The sequence below is a fragment of the Porites lutea genome, chromosome 4 (genome assembly GCF_958299795.1).
Source record: "Porites lutea chromosome 4, jaPorLute2.1, whole genome shotgun sequence".
Lineage (NCBI taxonomy): Eukaryota > Metazoa > Cnidaria > Anthozoa > Scleractinia > Poritidae > Porites > Porites lutea.
This window is the reverse complement of record NC_133204.1, coordinates 10,078,281-10,103,374: the sequence shown is the minus strand read 5'-3', so window position 1 is coordinate 10,103,374 and position 25,094 is coordinate 10,078,281. Positions and strand designations below refer to the sequence as shown.

At 39.0% G+C, this 25,094-nt stretch overlaps 2 protein-coding genes and 1 long non-coding RNA gene across 3 annotated transcripts in view; 1 reads left to right on the top strand and 2 right to left on the bottom strand.

Annotated features, from left to right (window-relative positions):
- The first annotated feature begins 945 nt into the window (after positions 1–945).
- LOC140934852 (prostatic acid phosphatase-like) lies at positions 946–17,318 on the top strand. Its single transcript, XM_073384415.1, has 13 exons — positions 946–1,064; positions 2,203–2,295; positions 4,750–4,845; positions 6,289–6,375; positions 7,025–7,090; positions 7,200–7,298; positions 7,824–7,910; positions 9,347–9,473; positions 11,379–11,458; positions 12,869–12,981; positions 13,580–13,687; positions 14,673–14,761; positions 15,951–17,318. The coding sequence occupies exons 1-13, from the start codon at positions 957–959 to the stop codon at positions 16,124–16,126; spliced, it is 1,329 nt and encodes a 442-aa protein (XP_073240516.1). The 5' UTR covers positions 946–956; the 3' UTR covers positions 16,127–17,318.
- Positions 17,319–18,263: 945 nt separating this feature from the next.
- LOC140934918 (uncharacterized) lies at positions 18,264–19,276 on the bottom strand. The gene is made up of 3 exons (XR_012165141.1): positions 19,144–19,276; positions 18,947–19,007; positions 18,264–18,391 (listed from the first exon to the last, which is right to left on the bottom strand). It is a non-coding gene; the product is annotated as an uncharacterized lncRNA (long non-coding RNA).
- A 1,843-nt stretch (positions 19,277–21,119) lies between these two features.
- LOC140934173 (uncharacterized) overlaps positions 21,120–25,094 on the bottom strand; it is an 8,295-nt gene continuing 4,320 nt past the window's right edge. Inside the window, exons 4-10 of the mRNA XM_073383846.1 lie at positions 24,834–25,094; positions 23,867–24,277; positions 23,216–23,299; positions 22,920–22,953; positions 22,485–22,612; positions 21,914–21,977; positions 21,120–21,567 (exon numbers count right to left, since the gene is read on the bottom strand). The exon at positions 24,834–25,094 is cut by the window's right edge and continues 97 nt beyond it. Coding sequence (XP_073239947.1) covers positions 21,120–21,567; positions 21,914–21,977; positions 22,485–22,612; positions 22,920–22,953; positions 23,216–23,299; positions 23,867–24,277; positions 24,834–25,094 — 1,430 coding nt within the window. The remainder of the gene's footprint in view (positions 21,568–21,913; positions 21,978–22,484; positions 22,613–22,919; positions 22,954–23,215; positions 23,300–23,866; positions 24,278–24,833) is intronic.

The following is a 25,094-nucleotide window of genomic DNA, read 5'->3' as shown; positions in this document are numbered from 1 at the left end:
ACCCAAGCCTTGAGTTGTTAGGTCTTTGTGTGCAGAAAATTATGTGGGAAAGGTCTACAAAAATAAGCAAATCAGGCCAAATGCAAGGATTTGAATGAATAAGGCTATGTTCAGTTCTATGCTGGCCCTGCTGGTCGTATGGAGGATTTTTTCCTATGGTTAGCACAATTTCCCAAATCTCTGCCCCCCTCAACGAATCTTTTTTGTGGGTTGTACCGCAAACTTTAGCCTATACCAGTGGTTATTCAGTTGCAATTTGCAGTCCTATATTGACTCGTCTGCTTGTCAGTTCATGAGTACGAGATTGGAACAGTTAAAAAAAATTGAAGGCAATCTCCATAATTTTGTTAGTTGGAACTGTCTTCAGAGTGGTTTCAAAGCGACAGACTCACTCCAAATAGCTGAATTATTCCACCTTTTTTGGAAGAGAAAATGGACCTAAGTGATTGGGAAATAAGGTCAGCGGATGGGCCTGACCCAGTGGATAAGTATTGGAATCAATTGCATTTTCTACTGGATTGAGATTTATAGGATCTTACAGCACACTATCTTTTGGGGGGGGGGGGGGGGGGAGGGGAAACTTGGGTTAATTTTGGCTGGGTATGTGCCTTTGGCCCCTCATAACTCCTACCCCATTATAGTTTTTTCCGTGCCCAGTTATAGACTCCTTCTTAGTTACTTTTAGCAAAATGTAATTTCTGCTATTCAAAATTAGTCATTTTCTGTTTATTCATCTAGCTTTTAAAGTCTTCTAACCAGGCCATCCTGAAATGAATTGACACATTTGTCAACTTAATGAGGTAAAAACCTTCTTATTTTTAAATCCCTACCTACCTGAATTTTCTGACCCCCAAAATTCCAAAAAAAGTGCACTGACAACCTCTAGGGATCTGCCCGGACCTGCTCGACCTAGAATTACGAGAGAAGCCTGGTGACGACAATTGATCGAAGCCAACATGGCCGGCGGAAGCGGTCGTTTTTTTCATTTAGCGTTTTGTCTTTTGTGGCTTCTACAGATTCACACGCCATCATATGGAGCACAAAAGCTCAGAATGGTTAATGTGGTGAGTTTTTTTGTGATAGTATTGTAAAATATAATTGGTTGATTCCGAAATGTATCGGTGCTGGTACAATACAGAGCATATGACATGACCACGAAAATTTTCAACAGGTTAATTTTATGTACGCGTGTAAATTTTAACGATCTTCTCAATGAATTACTTGCTTTCTTTACTTATTTATGATTTTTGCCACTAATTGATCTGTAATTCCCTGGAATGGTACCTCAGCTCATAAAACCTGGGCGCATTGAAATTTTCCCAAATTTAAGCTTAATTAAAATCACAAGTGTAGTGTTATGACTAAGCTTTTAAATATAATAACCGATCTGGAGAACATCGAGTCCCTACAAGGCGTCTAAGTTGACTTCGGAGTTTTCAACCTAGTTTCAATTGGAAATTGAGCTTGCAAACTAGCTTCTTCTATGCATAGAAGATGAGAGGATATAAACAGTTTTAAGTATTTTGCGTTTCATGTAAGGCTTATTACTTCCTTTCGCGAACCAAGCACTGACACAAGTCTGAGTCTTCTGCAGTCAATGTTACGTTCATAGTTCATATAATTTCAAGGCAGATAAGGAAGTAAATGAAATTACTTGACTTATTAACGTTTAATTATTTTACATTTTATTAATCATCTGAGTCTTGTGTCAGTATTTTCAAAGTAGTAAGCTTACTTCCTCATTGTTATAAATGTTAGAAAGGTGCTCCTGATTTCATTTGTCTCCGATCTAACTTTTAGGGCCAAGTCCCTTTTTGAAATTTTACCCTTGGTTAACAGGGGGCTTTTATATCTAAAGTAATAGCTTCACTGATTCCTTCACCATACAAAAAGCTACCATTTTTAGCCAAGTAAATAATGTACTTTAAATTCCTTGCGCCACTCTAACAAAGGAAACTTGATTGATTAAATACCCTTGTAAAGCTGTGCCCTTGCATTGAGGAGTATTGTTATCTTATGTCTTTTGCAAAATGGTCATTTGAATGCTTTCTATCTGAAATTATCAGGTTTCCCCTCTTTATACTGGCCTCCACATAGTTGTACTTATTTTAAATCTGCTGTATTTGTATATCTAATATACAGCTATGCACAACTTAATTAGCATGTATATTAGCATGTAATTTGAATTGAACGTCTTAACAGGTATATCGCCATGGCGACCGCTCCCCCTACACCTTTTTCCCAACAGATGAACATAAAAATTTCTGGCCTCAAGGCCTGGGGCAGCTTACTCAGGTTTGTTTTTACTTAAACCCATAATCCCTGATATCAATACACATACATTATTACTGTTTACCTTGTTTTCTTCACATTTTTTGACTATGACTATGTTGACTCAGCAGTCAATAGCAAGTGTCCTTACCCCACCCCCGGTGCATTTGTCATATCAGGTATTCCAACAGTGGGGTGTTGATGTCATGAACGGTGTGGGAGGCCCAGGGAGGGTGTTTTTGTCACTGTTTAATTTGATATTTTTCTACAATTTTTAGCCAGGGAAACCTATTTTACTTGAAGAGTGTAGATTTAGCAAACCTTATAAAACAAAGTTTTGATACCTCAAAACAGTAGGGTTAATGTTATTTTCCTGGGACAAAATACTCTTGTCATACCCTGAGTGCCACTTGGGAGAGGTTCAAAAGTGACTAGGGTGAGTCAGAACAAATACTAGCAGGGTTGTCACTAAGGGCCGGGGGCCGGGGATTTCCCCCAGCTACTCAGAGCATGGTCCCCGGCTACTTTCGTCGTTAAATTAAACCAAAAGAGCACACCTTTGAAACACACAAAGACTCTCCATCAAACTAAATGCGAGTTTCATCTGCAGCAGGTTTAAGTAATTCTGAAATACTCGCATGCTAAAACTAAGAAACGTCGGAAAAAGACATCTGACTTAGATTTGGTACTAGTACACACGCGCGAAAACTCTCGGTTCACAAAATGTCAGTAGGGAGTTTTAGCAACGACGACGGCGACGGCAACGAGAATGTCAAAAAAGCAATAGGTTCATTGAGCAAAACAACTAGTTTGCACGTGCATCACGCTTTTTTGTACATTTCTTTGCCGTTACTGCACGACTACGACGTGAAAATGCCTAGTTTCACGTTTTATGGAGGACGTAAAACAAGCGACAACAAACTTTTCTTTCTCTTTCTAAATTTGAGTGTGCCCAAAGAAATCAACTCCAGGGAAATTGGTCTACATTAGCTATTTTCAGCGAATTGAAATAAACGTGACAAAGTTGGAAGAAACGCCAATTCATTTTTAAAAGTGACGTTTTCGCTGCCGTCACCTTTATCAATGCTAAAAGTCCCTAGTTTCAACCATTGTGTAGGGTTTGTGTTGAACATGTCGAAGAAGTGGCAAAGGATTCTACACTCTTCGTATGTTAAGTGATGTTTCGTTCATAAATTCGAGACCACTAATGTCACCAGTTGTGCAGTTTAGTTTTGCCATATTTTATCCGGTGATTTTTCGTGCGTTACGCTTGTTTTAGCCTTATCATACTTTTATTTTTCAACAAGCCATAGTAACCTTATGTTTATGATGCTTTTTCGTACATTCATCGTCCGCTTTTCTTCTTTCCGCTTCTGCGCGGGTTAATTCATTTGCAATATTAGTTTCACTTTTGTTTTCCGTAAGTTGTTTCGTTCTAACGTATAACTAAAATAATGAGGATTTACAATTGATTTTACAGCGCATGTTAATTCATTTGCACTGTATAAGAATCGATTGTCCTTTCAACATTTTTAGCATTTGTAAAGTATCGTTGTGATTTAACACTTCACTGGCCACCATGCGCCTTGTCTGCGTGAAGATAAGACTGTGCAGGTAACGTGACCGGTGCCAACCTGTCCTTTTTTTTTAGGTCGGGTGCTTACCTGTATATTCCCATTTGGCAGCCACTAAAAAAACCCTCCAACGAGCCTTTACGTAAAGTAATTTAACTATTATTTTAGTGTCTCAGAATGTTGTAGTTTTCTTTAATAAAGACGTGATCATCATAAAACCGCTAATGATAGCTGTACTCTTGATGAAGATTGCTTTTTTGGGGTGGTAATGCCTTTTCAAAAACGGTAAAAGCTGCACTTCAAAACCTTCTTGAGGGGGATGGGGGGGGGGGGGGTGGGAAGGGGCTCCATAACTGCTTGCGACTTCCCCAGCTACTAACAACAAATACCCGGCAACTTGAAATCTTAGTGACAACCCTGTACTAGCATCATTGCTTGCAGAGGGGGAGGGTGTTTTATGGACCTGATACACATTTATTCACTGCTATTTAGCACATAGATTTCAAGTGACTTCAAAAGTAAATGATCTGATCATCGACACACTAGTTGTAGGATTTCAAATTTCATGGATCAAACACTTTTTTGGTTCTTTGTCCTGAGATCATGAGAACTTGTACCATGAGAAGTCCTGGGAACCATTTTCAAGATCCAAGATTTTTTAAGAGTGTTAAAAACAATTTTTTTAAACATGGCACATTGACACACTCTGATTTTGTTTCATCAGAATAATTATTTAGTTGTCATGAGTTGGGTGGTATAATAATGATATTAAATAATGATAATAAAAAAAGTTAAAATTATGTGACTCTATGGGATGGATAAGTATAGGATGTAGGATATAAAAAAAAAATATGTAAGCCAGTGCCTAAGTCACCTAAATCGAGAATGTCTTTTTAAATTTCAGATTGGAATGAGGCAGGAATATAAACTTGGCCAGTTGCTCAGAGATCTTTATGTTGATAAATACAAGCTGCTTAATTCATCTTACTTGCTCAAAGAGGTAAATAGAAGATACTTTGACTTGCTATGGAAATTTTCTTTTGAAGGAATTAGGCTCGTAATTTCAAATGCCTATTCAAATGTTCTTAAAGCATAGCCTGAAAGAAAAATCCTACTGATGCTGCCATTTGCGATAACTGGCAGCCATCTTTATCAAAACTAAAAACGTCACAGGTGTGAATTATAATCTCCTATTAGGACCCAAGTGGTTTCCACCCTCAACCAGGAGGGAGGGGTGGCCTCGACGGAGTGACTTTTTAGACACCTGTGACGTTTTTAGTTTTGATAAAGATGGCTGTCAGTCATTGAAACTGTCAGCATCATGACAGGGCTTCTGATAGGTCGCAGAGAAAAAAGTTTCAAATATGTTGTACAGACACGTATTTGATAAGATTTTACCAAATTTCGCAGCATTTTGGGTGTGTTTGTGAATTTTAGGATTTTTCTTTCAGGGCTATACTGAATAGATATGTAAATTTTCTGCTATGAGTAAAATTATTACCATGGAACTCCCGAGGTATAACCCCAATAATGGCCTATATGATGAGGCTCATGCCTTGAAAAGGCTCCCTTTTTCAGGTTTCTGGTTTATAAAAGGGCGGGGAAATATATCATTTCCGTTGGTAAAAAGCCAGCCCAAAAGGGGTAATTAACAGTTGCATTTTTGTGCCTTTAAAAAAGTCGAGAAAACATCCTGGTTTTGTGATTTATTCATATTTAATAGACATTGCATTTACAGCAGTTATAATAAGGGATTCAAAGTTCTAAACTAGGTATGTGAAAGGGGTACCACTTGTCAAAGGAAGGTATATGTAAAGGGTACCTTTTCTTTGGTGGGACCTTGGAACAGAGCCTTCCAAAAGTTTGTTGAGTACCCCCACTGGGATGGAATTCCATCATATACCCATTTTTTTATAGCAACCTTCTTGTTAAAAAGTCAGTTTTCTGGCCCAAATAAAATTCCCCTCTGATATCCTCTTATATTCTGTAACCTTTTTAATCTGACTACTGTCAAACATACCTCCAGGTGAGACCATGACCTGCCATAAGCGACCACCTATCCAAAATGCTACAATTTTCCCAGTCAAAACCCTACTATGAAACCTTCTGTAAATGACCAGCTCTCATAAGTGACTGCAACCACTTTTTGGCCTGGTGATTTCATAGTTTTCCATTATTAATTTTTTAACCTCTTGTAAGTGACCACTTGATGCCTGGTGTGGTCCCTTTTCCTCTATATTTACTACTTCTCTCAGAGTATACAAAGAATGGAACTACACGTATAGTTGTAACTCACAAAATGTATGTAATAATTCCATGCCAAAAAGTTGCAGATGTGTTAAGATCCATTTTTAGAGGAGATGACCTGTGGTTTGATTCTCGTAAGCGACCACCTCTTGTAAGCGACCACTAAATCTTATCTTGACTATTTTTTTAAAAACAGATCTATGTTCGAAGTACTGATGTAGATAGATGTATAATGAGTGCTCAGACACAACTGAATGGTCTCTATCCACCATATGGAGGGCAGGTACAAGTTGACAGCATTTTTTTTATCATTTTTTAACTGGCAGCAAAATAATTTTATAAATCTGGTTGTGTATTTTGGGAAAGAAAGTCAGATTATTATTTTGCAAGAAACTTTGCTGGAAATATTATAGATATTTTAAGTTTTCAATGATTTTGCCAAAAAAAAAAAGTGTCACCAATTTTCCATTGTCGACACTTATACTGTGGTGGATCCACACGCTGAGGCAAGCACACTGTAGTTTTGAAGAGAGATAGGGGGTGGGGAAGGGGGTAAAGGGGTGGGGGGGGGGGAGGGGTGCTGGGTTTTCCTTTTCCAAGTGAATGAAAGCTGCAGAGCTTTAACTAAGGGATGAGGACCGGGGATTTCTCCTGGCTTCTATGAGGGTGATCTCCAGCTACTTTCATGGGAAAGTAATAAAAAAATAGAGCCAATAGAAATTCCTTACCTGGCAACTTGAAATCTTCTTGATAGCGCTCCAAAATTTCTTTTCATTTTCAAAAGAACGACACTATATTTTGTCCTTGCTTAGGTGTAACAAAAAAATTAATAGTCAGTAAAGAATTGAATATGATGTTTTTATGTTTGAAATGTTGTTTAATAATAATAATATAAATATAAAATATTTATATAGTGCCTATATGTTTTCTAGATATGGCGGGAAAATTTGGACTGGCAGCCAATTGGTGTCCATGTGGTTCCAAAGAGTGAAGACTATGTAAGTTCTTACAACCTGTGAACCTTCGGTTGGTAGGCGCACTGTTTTTAACTAGTGATGAAAATGCCATTTTCTCCCATTGGCTTATATTGGTATATTTTTATTGCAGCTTCTTCGACCTTTTAATTACAACTGCCCTCGTTTAAATGAGATAATTGAAAAGTCAAGACAGGACCCAGAATACCAGAATATGGCCAAGAAAAGCAAGGTTAGGACAAAATCTTCACAACAGCTGGGCTTACATGTGTATGATTTATGTGATGGCCAGTGTGATTTCTCACACTAATGTTGATCTCAGATGAAACAGAGTTCACACAGTCTTGAAAAGTCCTTAAATTTTAGGGGAAGCTTGAAAAGTCCTTGAATTTTCTTCAACTTAAATGTATTGGCCTGAAAAGTGTGTTTTGATGCTTTTTGGTTGTCCAGGACAGAATATAAATCATAGATCAGAGAATTGAAAGGTTATTTACACAAAGTGCTCAATGTTTTATGCAATAATTAACTATCAATTTAAGACTTAAGTGAACTGAAAAATGTAGAGAAGCTGGTGAAGCAAACAGTTCAAGCCTTAAAGTCCTATTAGAATACACTAGGAATGTGCATTTATGTACAGTATGTGAAAATATGTTCCTAGTAGGTGGTTTCTGAAAATCTAATGTGGCCCTTGAAAAGTCCTTGAAAAAAAGTTGCAACTTTTTTAATAAACCCTGTGAAAATTATCTTGGTTTTCTAGGAACTGCTGTCATATATCTCACTACACGCTAACAAGACATACACTCTAGCCAATGGCTATCAAGTATACGACACACTTTTTTGTGAGGTAATAAAGATAATTGTTGCCAGTTTCATATTTTAACAAGTTACATTGGTAGTTAATTTGCTGCCGCATAATATTTACTGTGAGATGTTTAGCCTGTGAATACAGTGCAGTGCCTCTCCTTGCTCACCTTCACTGGGGAGGGGAGGGGAGGAGAGGGATAAGAGGCCGCTCTATTTGCAGGTAAAGTTCATGGCTTAATAAATCTACTAGGCTAAGCCTAACGCCTGGGGCTATAGTAAAAAGTTTTGTAAAATTTACCATAAATATAAGTAAAATAAATTTACCATTAATATTATGTGAGGAAAAACATTCAACAAAACAAAGGAATGAGTGAAAAAACAACTTTATTAAATGTTTCATTTCTTCTAGCTGCAACCCTGGACAATAGCTGTTGAGACACATCACAAAAATACTTCAGGGTTCGTACAGGTCATGGAAAACTTGAAGAGTCTTGAAATTTAAGAATTTCATTTTCCTGGCCTTGAAAGTCATGGAAATTAATTAATGTTGGTCATGGGAAGTCATGGAAAATTGAAGTTGTGTTTGTTAGATTAGTTACTGCAGACGTAAAAACAAGGACAAAGTTAGATAGAGAGAGGTAATTTAACAGTTCAAATGGCACACATTTTGGTGGACACCAAAGTGTAATCTGTCGTACTATGAATCACGTCAAAAACTGCCCTAAAGCATGGATAGTTTTGAAGGTTTTTGAAAGTGACAGCTATACCTTAGGTCATTGAAAACTGGAAAAGGTCATGGAAAAAGTCATGGAAAGTTATGGTATTTGAAGAGATAATAAGAGTATGAATCCTGTGCCTATTTTTTCTCATCATCCCAGTGGCAAAGATGGAAACCATCGCCAAATGAATGCTTATTTTTCCCCCTCCTCCCCTCATCCAAAGTTGTTTAGGATAACATGAGAATTATACACATTGGTTTTTAGACCTAAAAAGCTTTGAACAGGGAGCGGAGTAGGGGTCCTACTTTTTCTGTTTAGAGATGGTAGTATGGTGCAAAAGTTACAAAATATATGCAACTGCCTCAAAAGTTTTGTCTGGGGTTGTGGCTACATGTACTTGTGGCCTATTTTTCAGGGGTACCTTGATAATTTGAATCCCATTAAGAGTAGGATTACTTTTGTTAATATTTACAATAAAAATGATAGGAGCTTTTTAAGAGTTGTTCTACTTGTCAGTTATTATTATATTATGATATTTAAGCATTTTGGTAATAAATCAATGTAAAAAATAGTGCTGAAATTAGAAGAAAAACGGTTTTGGGGGTACGTAATTTTTTGCAGCAAAATTTCAACTGGGAAAAATCTCTTCATTTTGCTTTGTAATGTTTATTTTATTTCAAAACTGTGGAGTTATTTGAAATTCATATTAGTGTATAGTGTTAGGAGTTTTATGTGATCTCAAATCTTACTGTGACAGGACTCACATAACCTGACGATACCTTCCTGGGCTACAAATGGTACCACATGGGAAGCAATGAGGAACATGAGTAACTTTCAAATGAAGTGGCTATTTGACTCTCCAGAGAAGGCCAAATTAACTGGAGGTTTGCTGTTTATAATTTCTTCTGTGTTTAAAAAGGGGCTAGCTGGGGAGAATTCCTAGGGCTCTGCTGTCTGGATAATTTTTTACAGATGTCACCACTGCCAAACTTAAAGGCAACTGTTTAGGTAATCTGCACCCCCATTGCACTCAGTAATACAGTAAACACCCGCGTATAAGAACACACGATTTTGGAGGTCAGGCTGATTGAGTTCTTATTATCAGGTACTTAATGACAAATCAGCCTCAAAATGTTCTTAAATTTTTATTTGGTAATAGTATCCAAAACATATGTTGCTAGAGGTATATTTAGCATATTTTAGGAAAATAAAATAAATAATTATTCTGTAATTTGATTATATCAACAAATGAAGTTATCTGACAGCAAACATAAACTTACATGTTTTGTAATTATGACACTTTTTCCATTTTATAAGAACATGTTACAATTTTCCGGCTGATCTTGTTCTTATAAAAATGGGGCTTTATTGGCCAAATTTCAGCCTGGTGTTCTTAATCCATTTGTTCTTATATGCGGGTGTTTACTGTATTTTCTTCAGCTGCCCCTATCCCTTAAAGCTAATCTCATATTTTTTTTTTGGCTCGCTTCCCCCCCCCACCTCCCCCGCCAAATCTCACCAGCACACACGTGCTCAACTCATTAAAAAAGAACCTCTCCTTAATACTTTCTTAGGTATCCTGGCGAAGACTCCTTTGTAAGGGTAAATTAAACTGGAAAAGTTATACATAACACCGCATGTTGGAAACTTAAGCCAAATCTTTTTCAGTCTTCAGATTAAAATCCCCCCTATCTTTTACTTGTAAATCACTTACAAGTAAACCCGCCCTTAATCGTTTCTAGTTGATTGTTTACTCTTTGGCGATTTTCTACTTTACGAAATTAACTATTTTTGTTTATGATAAGCTGTAGCCTGCACTCGAGATAACATGCAATACATGTAGCTCCTAAAAGGCTGAGAAAACAAAATACACGTTACGTCGTCCTCGTTTTTGTTCCTCAGGAAATACGGCGCATGTGGGTCCCCGTTAATGCGGTCACCGACAGGCCCGTATTAATGTATGGGTGGGGTGTTTTTAGCAGGGACGGAACTTCTTTCAAAAGATCTGATTACATTGCAAGTATTAGACTGCGGAGTTTTAGAAATGAACGACATCACATTTTCTAGGCACCTCCGCTGAATGGAAAAATTCAGATATATATTGGTTTGTTCATAGTTTGTAGAGGAGACTGGTTAGGAAAGCCGGCAAACATCAAAGATGAAAACAATGGTGATATAGTTTATGTTGGAAGCTCCCTGACTGTGCACAATCCTTTGTTTTATTGCCCATAAATTGTGACTGAATAAATTGATGCGATCTTTCTATTGGTCAGTAAGTTCAAAATGATAGGAATGCTATTGAACATTGTGCACGGTCAGGTCCAAAAAAACTAACAAAAACATCTAGTAGGTTTCCCAACCATTCCACTTTAATTAACTACCGTAAAATTCCGAAAATAAGCCCCGGGGCTTATATTTTTCAAAGGTCCTTTTTGAGGGGCTTATTTTTGGAGGGGCTTATATTCGGAGGGGCTTGTCTACGGAGTGAAATTTGAGTTTCACAATCGATTGGGCTAGCTTTATAGTTGGAAGTAAATTTACCGTTTTTGCTTTATTTTACCTTGTTTTTGAGGGCAGTTTTCCTAGTACAAGCCCCCGGGGGGCTTATATTTGGTGGGGCGATTTAACGGAGGGCTTTTTGCGTTACCGGTTTGGGGGGCTTATATTTGGAGGGGCTTATACATGGAGGGGCTTATTTTCGGAATTTTACGGCATGGTTTGTCACATTTCTAAATTCTGTTCACAGTGTTTGTTTTTAAGTACCGATTTGTTTTTTTTTTTTTTTATAGGGAGTTTAGTTGGAGCAATCGTTGAAAACATGAAAAACCACATTGAGCCAACCTGCAAAAAACTTCACATTTATTCAGCCGTGAGTACCGCACCCCATTATCAATTCTTGCATATTCTCTACAATGCTTCGTTACGTTTCATTTCAAATGGAAATGATGAAGACAGTTTGTCAAAAAAACATAGCATTTTATCACAAAAGATCACATCCTTAATTTTCATAACCTTGTGTGTGATTTAGCAATGATGTCTTTAGGAGAATTTAGACGTTCAACCCCGATACAACAAAGCAGTCCAAGTTGCATGAAGTTTCAAATTTGATTAAAACCTTTGAAATATCGCGGCAAAAAATTGCAGTAAAATTGAACCTAGTTTACACCTTCGATTTTATTCCGACAAAAGTACAGCATACGGCGAGAATTTACATGTACACCCGCGTAAACCGGAGCACCCTACAGTCACGAAGGCGATACGGTGATCAGGGGAGAGCACACGCAATCTGCTTCAAGAAGAACCGGAATTAGGTTATACAAAAAATCCTGAGAGGATGACTTTAAATATTGTGATCATAGTCTTTTGGCATCTAGGCTTTGTTCACACTTATACCGAATGGCTTTTGCGCCGACAAGAGAACCACACTGGATTGGGCTTCCTGTTACACATAAGAACGGTGATTTTGGCGCGCTTTCTGTAACGGGGCGAAGCTGCTCCGCGCCTATATGTACGTCACGTATCGTATAGTCTCTGTGCCACACTTTGAATAGGTATTCGGACCGCAGCAGTGGTGAAAAGGAGAATAGAGGACTGGAACCCACTGAGACGGAAGAAAATATTAAGAACCAGACCCTCTCGGCCACAAACCGCTCTTGCTTTATACCTGCCAACTCTCGCGCATTATGTGTGAGTCTCACGCCGGTGAATTAAAGACATCGATCTCACGCATCAAAGACAATTTCTCACACCTGACTCCCAAATCCGCAAAAACTGTTCGTTAACTTATGATAAATAATGAAAATTCAATTCAAAAAGGCGTTAAATGATGACTTGGTGTATTTTTTTGTGTTCTAACGAGATCAAAGCACGCAAACATTGTCGTCTTTTAAGTAGCCGGAAGTGCTCAAACGTCTTTGAAACATCTGCAGACATTTTCGGCAACGTTCGGAAGTCTTCGGAAAGTTGTCGGAAATCTTTGAAGTCGCCGGGGCGTTCCCGAAAATTCTGGTCACGACAAGGTGAAAATCTCACGCATTTGAATCACGCAGGTATATACCATACAGGACAACTTCTCGTGTCGGCACGAAAGGCTATCCGGTCAGTTAATGTGAATATAGCCTAAAGGGAGGTTACTTGCTTCGTGCTAGACACCCCGTTTTCACTGGCATGATCACCCGTTGAACTATCTATGTTAGAAATAAGGACTAGTGGTTGACTCGCACACCACTGCTAGTGGTTGAATAACTTCCAGTAATTTTCTGTATGATCTGTGTTACAGCACGACACGACAGTTGCCGCATTACTGAGCGCACTCAATCTCTATGATGGAATCTCGCCAGCTTACTCCAGTGCTGTAATGGTTGAACTCTACTCAGACGAAAATGATGACAAGTAAGGCAATTACAGTTGTTCATATGTTGATCGATGAGGAGTTCTAGTGAAAACAAATGAATGCACACATGTAATATTTTGACCAAACTCTTCCCCACTAATCGATTGATTTAAGTCCACATCACTTCAAATTTTCTCCTGCCCTTTTCAAGTGCCATTAGTAAGGTTTCTTATATGTCTTCTTTTATGATATGTAACAAATGTTATCTTTTTGAGGTTGCGTTCGATGTTGGAGAGAATTGCACTATGGCAATGTTTGGAGTAGGGGGTAGGGGGTAGGGGCAAGAGGGAATGAGCTTATTTTCTCCTGGTGGGGGGTTAGGGAAGCAATCACTTTTATGGCCATTTCGAAGTTGCGTTGTGACCTCGGTCAAAGTTCCTACCCATACTACCCCAATACAACCCTAAAAAATATGCAGTCATCAACACTACACCGATTCAGATTCACGCACAACTGCAAGAGGCATATAGCATTCGATTGTCAAGCATTTTTCCCTAAATATAATTAAACGTGAAGTTGCATTCGTGGGTACCCTTATATATTAAAAGGCGTTGATCTTATTCTTCTCTGTTTATTTTGTTTGTGTTTAATTGTTAGAAAAGACATGACAGTGCGTATACTGTACCGTTTTGGCCAAAGTACAGACCCGAGAGTTCTTAGACTATCCAACTGCACCGAATATTGTCCCCTGCATCAGTTCATCAAGTAAGTTGCTATTTTTTTTAAAAAAAGAGTGGCTCCGGTCACACTTAAAACAAAAGTGAGCGAGTGAATCAAAGAATTCTTTTGTTTCACTCGTTACACATTTGACTGACAAAAAGCAATGGTTGTAATTGGTGAGTATCGCTATATCGCTAGCGTAGCGTAAAAAATAGGTTTGGCAAAATTTTCTCTCTCTTGATCTTTTCCCAAATCGTTTCATCACGATCGCGCTTGACTAAATAAGCTCTTAGAGAAAAACATTCTTTTGTTTCTTGAAAGAAGAGGATAAAGCGAGGTTCTGCCAGCTCTCTCTGAATTGCGTCAAGCCTCTGAAGTCGCCGCAGCCCCGAACTACTGGACTAGTCAGTCTTGTTTTCTCTCGTCAAACTAGTTTTTTCGAGTGTGAGCATCCGCTGCCCCGTTTACGATGAACTGATGGTCATAACTGAGCCCGCTATACCAAGCGCACGGCTAGTAGGCCTGGGCTCGAAACTGTATCCTAACAACATGCAACGCATGCGCAACAAATTCAAGCAGACGCCAAAATGGAGCAAGCGAAAGAAAGTCTATTCTGGTAAAGTTGGCTAAATAATATGTTGCAGGACTTGTGTTTTGAGCAACTCAACTCCGGCTAGGCTTTGAAAAAGTTATTCGTCCTTTAGAGCGTTTTCACTCACATGGCCAGCATCTATGCTAATTTTTTGGAACAAAAGAAAGCATTTACATGAGAAAAGAGTTCAACTCCCAGAGGATTTTCTTTGTACACCAACATGCCCGCCGTTTTATTGTTTTAGAACACCATTATGGCCGCCGTGACGTCATGTGAAAACGCTCAATTTTAGTGATTGTTAAGTTATGTCTTTTCCCGCGCTCTTTGGCCGGAAAACAAAAAAGCGTGCAAGAAAAGTCGATGACACTCGAGGATTCTGAAATTGTTGATGAATGTGGAATTGAGTTGTTAATTACTGTGTTGGCCTTCCCTTTTCAGGACGACTGCTGGTGTTATTCCCGGTGATCTGAACAAAGCTTGTGGCGTGAAGCAAGACAAATTGTGTGTGAAGACCATTGTTTATAAGAGTAAGTTCTGTGCTAACTATAAACTCTCAGCCCCTTTAAGACCTTGATATTGAAATTAAATAATCTAGCTAATTTGCGACTTCCACGTTCCCCGTAATTTAACTTGTCCTCCCCACAAAATTTTGCGTAAGTATTGTTTTCAGTTTATCTTTGAACAAACAATTGCCCCTGAAGAAATTTTGTAGGGGAAACAAATGGAAAACGTTAAAGTCGCAGATAATCGAAGCGTGGATTCTCGTTTGCCAACTACGTGAACGAGCCTCAAAAGTCAATGAGGCGTGTGGCGACATAGAAACCGCGCGTATTCGTGCGAGTTGAAAGAAGCTGTAAACTTTAAGTGCCCCGTGATTCCGTTTGTGTGACTAACACATATTATTACCAGCGTCCTCCTCAGGCGCTTCGTTTTTTTCGCATGGTAGAGGCGAGCGCGAAACGCGAGTGACTGGTGATGAACCGCAAGGAACCATGGGAAGGGTACAGACGGCAGGCGGAGCGACGTCTCGCCCGTTGTCTCCTTCCCTTGCGCGCACATTTTCATCGAAGGAGAGACGTCTGGGTACGAGGCAGTATTATTACATATCATATGTGATGGGAAACCGCTATAGGTTAAAGTTGTAGATGCAGAACACAAAAGACGTCTGTTTTGCATTTTTTTTCCCCAAATGAGTATTTCAACAATGAACAATCAAAATTTAAAACACTATTCTGCCCGCAATTTTTAAAAACTGAATCATTGGATAATGCATTTCTAGAGCTCTGATTGGCTTAGCCATCATGGTATATGAGCCATTATACCATGCTCTCTAAATATGGTACCTGTACGCGTCTGCTCAAAATTAAAAACAAGCTGGAAATCGGTTGTTTTTACAAATAAAGTTGTGAACAATTCTTGATATTTTGGGCGCGTTTTCAATAAAACAATTATTCCACTCGCGCTTGTTGGATACGAGATGATTATAGCCAACTCGGTTGTTGGTTTTCTACCATCTCATATCCAACGCGCACTCGTTGAATAATTTTTAAATAGCAAAGCTGATCTAGGCGGTAGAACAAATCAGATAGTTTGTAACACACTGGAAATAAATTTGTTAAGAGGTAGGGAAAAAAATGTTTACAAAACAATCAGGAATTCTGTCCGTGTACCGCTGATACACAGACAGGAGCTAAATCCCTCCTTTTTCTTTTGCAGGTTTCTTGGCGGGCTTTATTGCCGTCACTGCGATTCTGTCGCTTCTGCTGCTTGTACTGTTCATCAGATGCTGTCGGCGAAAATGCTGCCGTCGAAAAAAAAATCTGACTTTTTATAACGACCTATTGAAAGATGCGCGACTCCTGGACAAGCCAGATTATGACTCTGACAGTTAGAACATAATCTACCGAACTAGTTAACATTGAATAGAGTTTTCTTATTGTTCAATCTTAATGACACGAGCACTAGAAAGTTCTTTGTATGGTGGTGCTCTGAAGCTACGGATTGTCGCCTAGCAACACTTTTTCTGACAAATTCCGGGCTCAATTTTCTGGGATGGAGAGAAGAAAATAGAAAATAGGTTAAGGGCCTGGTGGTTCCCAGATCTCTTAGCTGTGAACACAGACTATTTTTGACATTGTACAAATTTAAGAATTGTAGATTAGTATTATCGTTATCATTATCATTTTTTGCCTTTTTTGTGTGTTTTGTAGTTGTCCATGAGGGGTGAGGTATATTTATTTTAGATACCATTATGATCACTTACGTTGACGTTCCAATGTCACCAGTCACCTGTATGAAAAACAAAAGTAGGTTGAGTTTCACAGTTTTATGAAAAACATTTACCGTTATCATTCGATGAAATTTTTCTTTCTTTTCATTGGCCGTGACACAACCGCGTGACCTGCAAATAATATTCTGTTCATGCGTAAATGAAACCAAGCTTTTCTCCTTCTTGGGATCGCTCTTAGGTGAAAATGGCAGATCGCATTGCTTTCCGAAGATATCCATTAAAAACAAACTCGGTGATCGAATGATAAAATAATTATTGAACGAGGTTGAGCAAAATATTGTGATTTGTCAGTGTCTCGCAGATTAATTATTAAGGCTTCGACAAGGCAATAATTGATCTGCTCGCCACTGACAAATGAGGATATTTTGCTCAATCTCGTCCAATAATTGTTAATTATTCTTGTTTAAGAGGTTGCATGATGGACTCCAGCATACTTGTCATGTTTAAGTCGTTCAAAATTTTCCAGCATTTCATACCGAATTTTAACAAGTTATCATTAGTTAAAGCGACACGGTACATCACAAGGTAAACCGAACTAAGCTTTAAAAATGTGTGATATTTTGTGACACGTGCAGTGAGAGTTGACCACAGCGAGATATACCGCGTGAAAAAAAATTATTACCTGCGTGATCTGGAAGCGTGATAGATACTTCTCCGTTTTAGCATTTTTAATTAGATTATTAACTGAGAAATGAGTGTATTTTTAAACACCAAATAGGTGTATGTTTTAGACACACAGAGTAGCTACCTAGTAAAAACTTTAATTAAATGAGAAATAAAATGTCTAAGTGGTTCTTTGAGTGTGATCTAGCCTGCAAATACAGTCGACTCTCTCTTAACGGACACCTCTATAAAACGGACACCTAGAGTTGGTCCCTGCCTTTCTTTACTCCTTTTATTTGACTCTCTATAAGAAGGACACTTCTCTAAGACGGACACTTAGTGCCGGTCCCAAAGGTGTCCGTGTTAGAGAGAGTTGACTGTATAACCTTCTCTCCGCACTCCCCGCCGCTAGGGACGTTCCTAGGGGCGCGCTTAAACGCGTACAAGTTGAACCTCGTTCAAATTATTGCTTACGCGCGACCTTTCGTACATTAACTCTTTTGTTTACACGCGTACGAATGTAAATATTACGCGACGGTGGATATCCACCTTAAGAGGAAAATAAAGCGTACATCGCTTGAATCCGTATGATACGGGTTGGTGTGTACAAATATGGCTGAATAAAAGTATAGACTTGCTGAGGCAAGTTACAGGGTGTCCCCTATAAGCAGGTTGCTCTTGAAGTAGTTAACTACCCCGTTCCATCTCTTTGCCCCCGCGCTCTAATCTCCACTGGGTCTGCATCTTCCAGTGTGTATGTCTTCTCTAACTAGAGCAGCCCGTCGTTGTTTCTTGGGAAGGATGCCATGAAGGATTGCCGGTTGCAGCTCTTTGTCCATTTAATGCAAAGGGCCATTTCGAGGTTACACTTGAGAGTCGAATTGCACTGTTTAACTTTTTGGGTTTCCTGTGCATCTCCGTAATGGTCGTTAAAAGAACTACCCCCAAGAAAGTCCAATGTTGCAATTCGACACAATACTGTCCGTCGTCTCATGGGCAGCCAGTGACACCCCATAGTTTCTGTTGTGCGCGCTCTGCTAATGCAGGCTTATGAGAGATTTGGTGTGTTTTGTGTTTGTGCATGCGACAGTAATCAAGCAGACAAGTAAACGTCGGTAAATTCTTTAATGTAATACGTGACAACAGAATGACAAAAATAACAGCAAGAAATCTCCTTTTGCGTTCAACATGAAACCTTTCCTCATACTCCAAGCCATTCTTTCTGATTGGAGCTGATAGCTTTTCTGTCGCCTTTGCTTTGTTTCTGTTGAAAAGAACAAAAACGTATGTCTCGGTAAAGGTACTTAATGGCTTTTTAGTCGTGGAAAAATAACAGTTAAGAATCTTTAACTTGTTTACAAAGTACGGGCTCGGTTTGGCAGCCCTACTGCTCGATATTAAGAAAGCCCAGAGGCCTCTTGTGATATGCCATTCGTTATAATACCCCTACTGAGAGGGGTTCTTATCTATTCTAAGATCCTTGGAAAATTTTGTCGTCTAAAACCGAGGCAAAGGAAGGATCAGGTTCAAAGAGACTCCTCATGGTGTGCATCAAACATGCATGCTCATCATCATCATCATCGGTCGGCTGCAGAGCAGGCGACTACGAGCTTCCTCCAGCCACAACGATCCGGTGCCAATTCAGACAGCTTGCCCGGGCCAATCATGTTGTCTGTGTCTCCCAAAAGGTGTTGAATGTATCTGAGAAACAGGGTTCGTTGCCTTCCTGTTTTTCTCTTCCCATGTGGTGGAATATACAGTGCGTACTCCTTGCATGCATGCATGTAACTGTTATCTTACTGTTGGCTTCTTTGCTTACCTGGTAAGGGTTACACCGGAGGGTGACAAATTCATATCCAAACTGCAACACGTTGATGACCCTGAATAACAAAAATTTTTAATTTTAGGACTAAAGTTGCTTTTGAAACCGGACAGTGTTTGAGATGACATCGCCCATAACGGGCTTTAGACCTTGCTTTTGGTAAATAAAATTAAAAATATCATTTATAATATTACCTGGAGTAAGATGTTCTGGGATTCTGCGTGGCCGTTTAAAGGCCTTCTCTGGCTTACTGAACACCGTATATGTCCTTCTGGACAATAAGTATAGAGAGCGCGACTCCAGTAAGATCATCTCCAAAGCCCAGACCATGGCCTGGCAGCCATCATACCATCCAAATCTTAACTTTTCCGCTTCAGATGAATGAACTCTGGTATCCACACCTAAATAAAAAAGACCCATTCAATCAAAATAGGATTCTTAATTAACACAGCTTTTTTTTTCAAGATCTCTTAAAGGAGTTCACACAAAAGTTTTTAAAAAAAGTAAATTCCTTTTTTTCATTGAAATAACAACAGCAACAATTTTATTCTTTGTATGCACAAGGAGTTGTGCATAAGTGTAAAGTGTAAGCCATTATTGACAAACTAAAGTTCAGTACGAAATACTAAGTATAATATTTGCACCCCATAACCATTGTCACGTCACGGGGAAAGTAAGTTATGGGAGGAAACCGCGTGAATATTGAATAATGTGGGTATGCGACGTCAACCGCCACCAGGGGAGCTGGGAGGGGCAAAACGTTGAAGTCACTTCCACTGAAATCCGTTGAACTGGCCTGGCAAGAGGAGGGCTAAAACAGATCAATTCTAAGTAAGGGCCGCAATGCATCATGCGCAAAGCGCGCAGGCCCAACACAACGCAAATAAAAGGAGTTTCTTATTTCCTGCGTAACGGGCCAATTGTGTATGCAGTGAGAATATTTATTTGCTATTTATGGTTTGCGTTTTCTTTTGAATAAAGAACGTTAAAGCTGAACGCAAGAAGACAAAGAGGGTTTCTAAAATGCTTAGAAGATGTTGATGCATGCATCCTTTTATCTTACACCGTTGCATTGGTATTCAGAGCGACGATAAAAGACACTTACTGTACGAGCAATGTTTAGTAGCAATCAATTCTTCTCGATGTTTTACTTCCTCTTTCGTAACAACCAGTGAACTCAAGCAATTCGACGTCGCCGAGGGGAGCTCACGTTCTTCATCATAGGATTTGTCCTTGCTAAAGATCAGGAAACAAATCGTATTTCAGTGCTGGAAAGCAGTATGTATCCCGCACGTTAAGGAAAGAAATGGAGAAAGACGGCATTTTATAAAATAGGACGCCTTCCCGCATCTTAGTTAACAAGAAATCTAAAACAATCGCCTCAAAGGATTTAGTGGGCTCAAAAAAGGGTATGGCGAACGACTTTCCCCCTTTATAATTATGATAGGTACTTGAGTAGCTAGGACTTCGTTTGATTTGCTATTTGAAAGAGGTTCTAAAACTATTTTCGGATCCAATCACCAAGTAAGTACATGACGAATGTTTAGCATACAACTTACATGTTCCCAAAGGAATTTGAAGAAGGGCCCTCTGTGGAACCTACAAAAATTAATATAATGGGGCTTGTTATATATTGATAATTCCTACAAACAATCCAAATAAGTAGCCTGAATTTCATCCGATTACTTCGAGTCGTTATTACTCCCTCAGTTGTTGAGAGGAGAAAACGACTCCAAGAAATCGGATGAATTTCAGGCTACCAAATAAGAGCATGCTTGACAACATCGTAACTAGCCTCATAGCCTTAAAACGTTTGAAACAATTTGCCAAGAACACCGGGACCAAGGCCGTTTTGTGTGGTTCTCACGCTCTTTCCGAGAGGCCACAGAAAGATTCCCTGTTTTCATTCATATTTTCAAAGTATAACCATTATTAACAAGATCAGTTTAAATCTGTTAACAGACTGCAGCTCACGAAAATTAAAGTACACATTGCGACAGCTTGATCGTGAATTGCATTTTTATCAGCTGCAGTTGTATATAAATCCGAATCCTGACGTAAGGGCAAAACATCTTGATCACGTGATGATGTCCAGCAGTTAGACCTCAGCTTAGATTTGGAGCGAAGATTGATTACAATGCGGCGGCTCCGCTTTTAGGCTTGGCTAGTTTTAGACATTATGTTCCTTTCGAAAGTATTCCATACTGCGCCATGATAGAGGGCGAATTTCCTCTTCGGTGGTGGAAAAAATGTCTTCAGGGACAGAGTATTGAGATATCGGTTGATTTCTATTAGTATTACCTGGTGAAAGAAGTCTCGGGATTCGGAGGGGCCGTTCATGGACCTGCTCGGACTCACTTAACGCCATATGTGGAGAATGCATGTCCAATACAATCAAAACCAAAGCCCAGACAGTGGCCTGGTAACCACAATACCGCATCACACACAAAACAACCAAGGGCTGAAAAATGTCACAGTCGGTTTCTTGAATATCCTCATTCACTGCAGTTAACTTGCTTGTGTTTCGAATCTCCGCAAATGATTCAGAGGGCTCTACTTCAGAAGATGTGCGCGCCGATGAACTTGACGATTCAAAAGAGTGGCTTCCCTTAGAATCTCTGAAAACAAGGAAGAAATACCTTTCTCGTAAAAAGTACCTTTTCTTTCATTCTTTATCCACTCTATCTTTTTTTATAGATTATTTTAAATGTATCTATTCATTGATTTTTTAAATTAATATTGGTGTCCGCATTTGCTGGACGGAAGTCTAATCTATGAAGCAGACTTTCCTAGACCAATCACTCAGCGTTCGGCTAATATGGGTGGGTGTCAGCAAAACACTTACAAGGGTTTGGAACCGATGGTTTTATTAGCAAGAATACATTTTCTTATTTTCCAAAACTGTTTTTTTTTAAATTGGTGCTTGATTTAATTAAGAAGAAGCCATTATCTCGCTTTGCATACCTGGAAGAGTTGGCATTGAAGGATGTGCTACTACATTCCAAACTGGAAGCTGACACAGATGAACCTGAATAGCAAAGAAGGTTAGTCAGGGTAAGAAAACAGAAGGCTGTGTTGGCTTTTATGTTTGAGTGCTTGTTTGGAAACGGCCATAGATGAACTTATATGATAGGAAACTGCTCTCATAAGTTCTCTGACAATTTGAAGTTGGGTGATATACCATCTACCTCATTGTCATGAACTCTGGCAAACCTTCATAATCGACTAAGGTGTAGGTCTACTGGACTTCAACGACTGTAAATTTTTATCGATAAAATTGATAATTGCTTCATTGATTATTAAATTGGAATTTTCAGTGACAGAGTTGCTGACAAATGACAATGCGCAGCATTAATAGAATGAAGTAACAAAAGGAAGTTTTGTGTTGCTTTGGAAGTCAAAGGAGTTGAACCAGAAGGCTTTCAAAGAGCCTTAGAGAATCAGTTGATTTAGTGGAGCAGCCATATTTCATGTTTCGTCTAGAATATCGTCACCGAGAGATTAAGGACGAAATAAGGAAATGAAAGGCACTTACTGTGTGTGTAATGTTTGGTGATCAATTCCGCTCGGTCGGTTTCTTCTTCTTTTGTCAAAGACAAACTCTGCAGGCCGCACAAAGTCACCGAGGAAAGTTCATTTTCTTTATCACAAGATTTTCTCTTGCTAAAGATCAGAAAACAAATCGTATTTAGTGACAAGCAATATGTATTGATGCTGAAGATAGCCGGCTTTTTAATAATAACATTAATTAGAAGCAAAAAAATCTTGCAAACTCGACTCAGCTGATTCATTGGGGTGGAATATGTAGTATTGCCTGTCATCCCAGTCTCCTTGCGCTGCCTTAGCTTCTAGAGATTTATTTGTGATAACTCTCCTGTTTACTACAGGCTCTAAATGGTATTTACAGATCATGCAATTACCAAATACGCCGCGTACGCGATATATGTTTTTTAGCATTATACAAACTTACGTAAGGACGTTTGAAGAGAAGGTTTCTCTTGAACCTGGAAAAAATACAAGGGAATTTTTAGGAGGTTAAAATCTTTACAAGAAATCAATAATACAAAATATGAAACGACAATTTAACAAGAGCCTATCAGCTTGGAGCAATTTTTCGCAGAAACGCTTGTGAGCAAGGCCTTGTGCGGGTTTCACGATTCTAAAGAGGTTATGAAATTGTACAGGGATCGCCTTGGGCAAAAAGGCCGGAATAAGCTCTTCTGATCGTGCGAGTCAAAAACAGTGAAGCAGCTATTGTTTACCTACCTTGCATAGCAAACCAAGGATGGTTTAGTATTTGTCGATTCATTGGTACAACATTCAGCAATGAACTGATCAAATTCTTGGCCTCTGTCAAAAAAAAAAGAAAAAAAAAGAATAGATATTGATATGTAACTATAAAACTTTCAAAAGCCTCAAATGCAACAGAACGTCTTAGGCTAGGTTTTTTAATATCCTATAAGGAGCTCTGATAAAAAATTTAACGCTTTGATTTTTTTCCTCACGCTTGTTACTGCGCTTTTCACACACATGCGAATTCTGAAGTTCAAAAGCCAACTGACGATTGCGTTTTTCGCTGCCGTCAATCATCTTGACGGACCTCTTAGGAAACGAAACTTTACTTTAACGGGTTCAAAAGGTCATGCTTTGTGATTTGTGATTGGTGGATTTCGATCCGTTATGTGTGTTTCTGTGTTTCAAGTTCGTTGCTTGTGATCGTAATTATGATTGACGGCAGCGAAAAACGCAATTGTGAAGGCGGCTTTTGAACTTTAGATTTCGCATGTTTCTGAAAAGCGCAGTAGATAAAGGGCGCTTTCCATTTAGGAAAAAAACCCGGAAATTTCGGTGCTAGCAAAAGTGGAATTTCCGATTGGTAAAAAGTTGTTCCATTTGGTCGTAATAAAACCCCGGTACGTGGCGGTGCCCGACCGTGGACCTGGAACTGGTACAAACTACGAGAAACGTAAATGAAACACGACATTCCGTTCGGAAATTCCAACCGGGAAAACGGGACCACCTTTTTAGATTTTCCACTTTTTCTGGGAATTTTCCAGTGGGACGAACCGACGAAACGTGTTCCATTTACCGCCGAACCGGAAATTCCGGAAATTTTGACTAAATGGAAAGCGCCCAAAGTAACTACATTACCTGGTGATAGATGACGTGGGATTCTGGGTGGCCTCCCATAGGCCTGTTCGGGCTTACTGAACGCCATATATGGAGAAAGCATGCCCACTAAGATCATCCCCAAAGCCCAGACAGTAGCCTGGCAGCCATCATACCATCCAAATCTAAAATATTCCGGCGCCATATAAACCCTGGTACCTGAAACAATTAAAACAATAGCCATTTAAGTCAAAAATTGGTTTGACCAAAGCGTTTTTTTCCATAGCCGGGTACTAAAATAGAGGACATTGCATGGTCGCGCGGAGATACGACATTTCTCTTCGAGTGGTGAAAATATTTTTTCAACACGAGAAGAGAAATTTTCTATCTCCAAGCGGCCATGTAATGTTCTATTTATTATATGAACACCAATGAAATACCAAACCATTTCACTTTAATAGTTTTTTGGTGTGAAAGGGGCGATTTATCATGTAGCCATAGCAACGGTGATATTTTCACATGTGAAGATATCAAGTTTTCGCGCGAAAGCTCACCTGGTATTTCATTGGTGTATATATAATAGAGTATGTTATTTGCTGTCATATACTAAAAAAAGGCGGGACTAAAACAGAAGCAGACGAACAATCAAACTAACTAACTTACTTGCTGTAAATACACTAAATATCTAATCAAAACTAACTAAATAACTAACTAACAAAAAAAGTAAATATATAGTGAGTAACTTCGTCTTTTTAGCTTCTAACACGTTGCCTACCTCTAAACACATTATAAGGCTCATATTGTATCTCTGACGCCAGACCAAAGTCAATTAGTTTGACTTCATCAGCATCCAAATCAACCAGGACATTTTCTGGTTTAAGATCGCGGTGAATAAATCTATTTTCTTCGCATTTGATGTTGGCTTCAATGATCTGTGCGAAATACCTCCGCGCTTCTTTCTCTGTCATTGTTCTATCGAATAAAATACTGCCCAAATCCTGACAGTTTCCTGGCCTTTCCATGACATAAGCGTAAT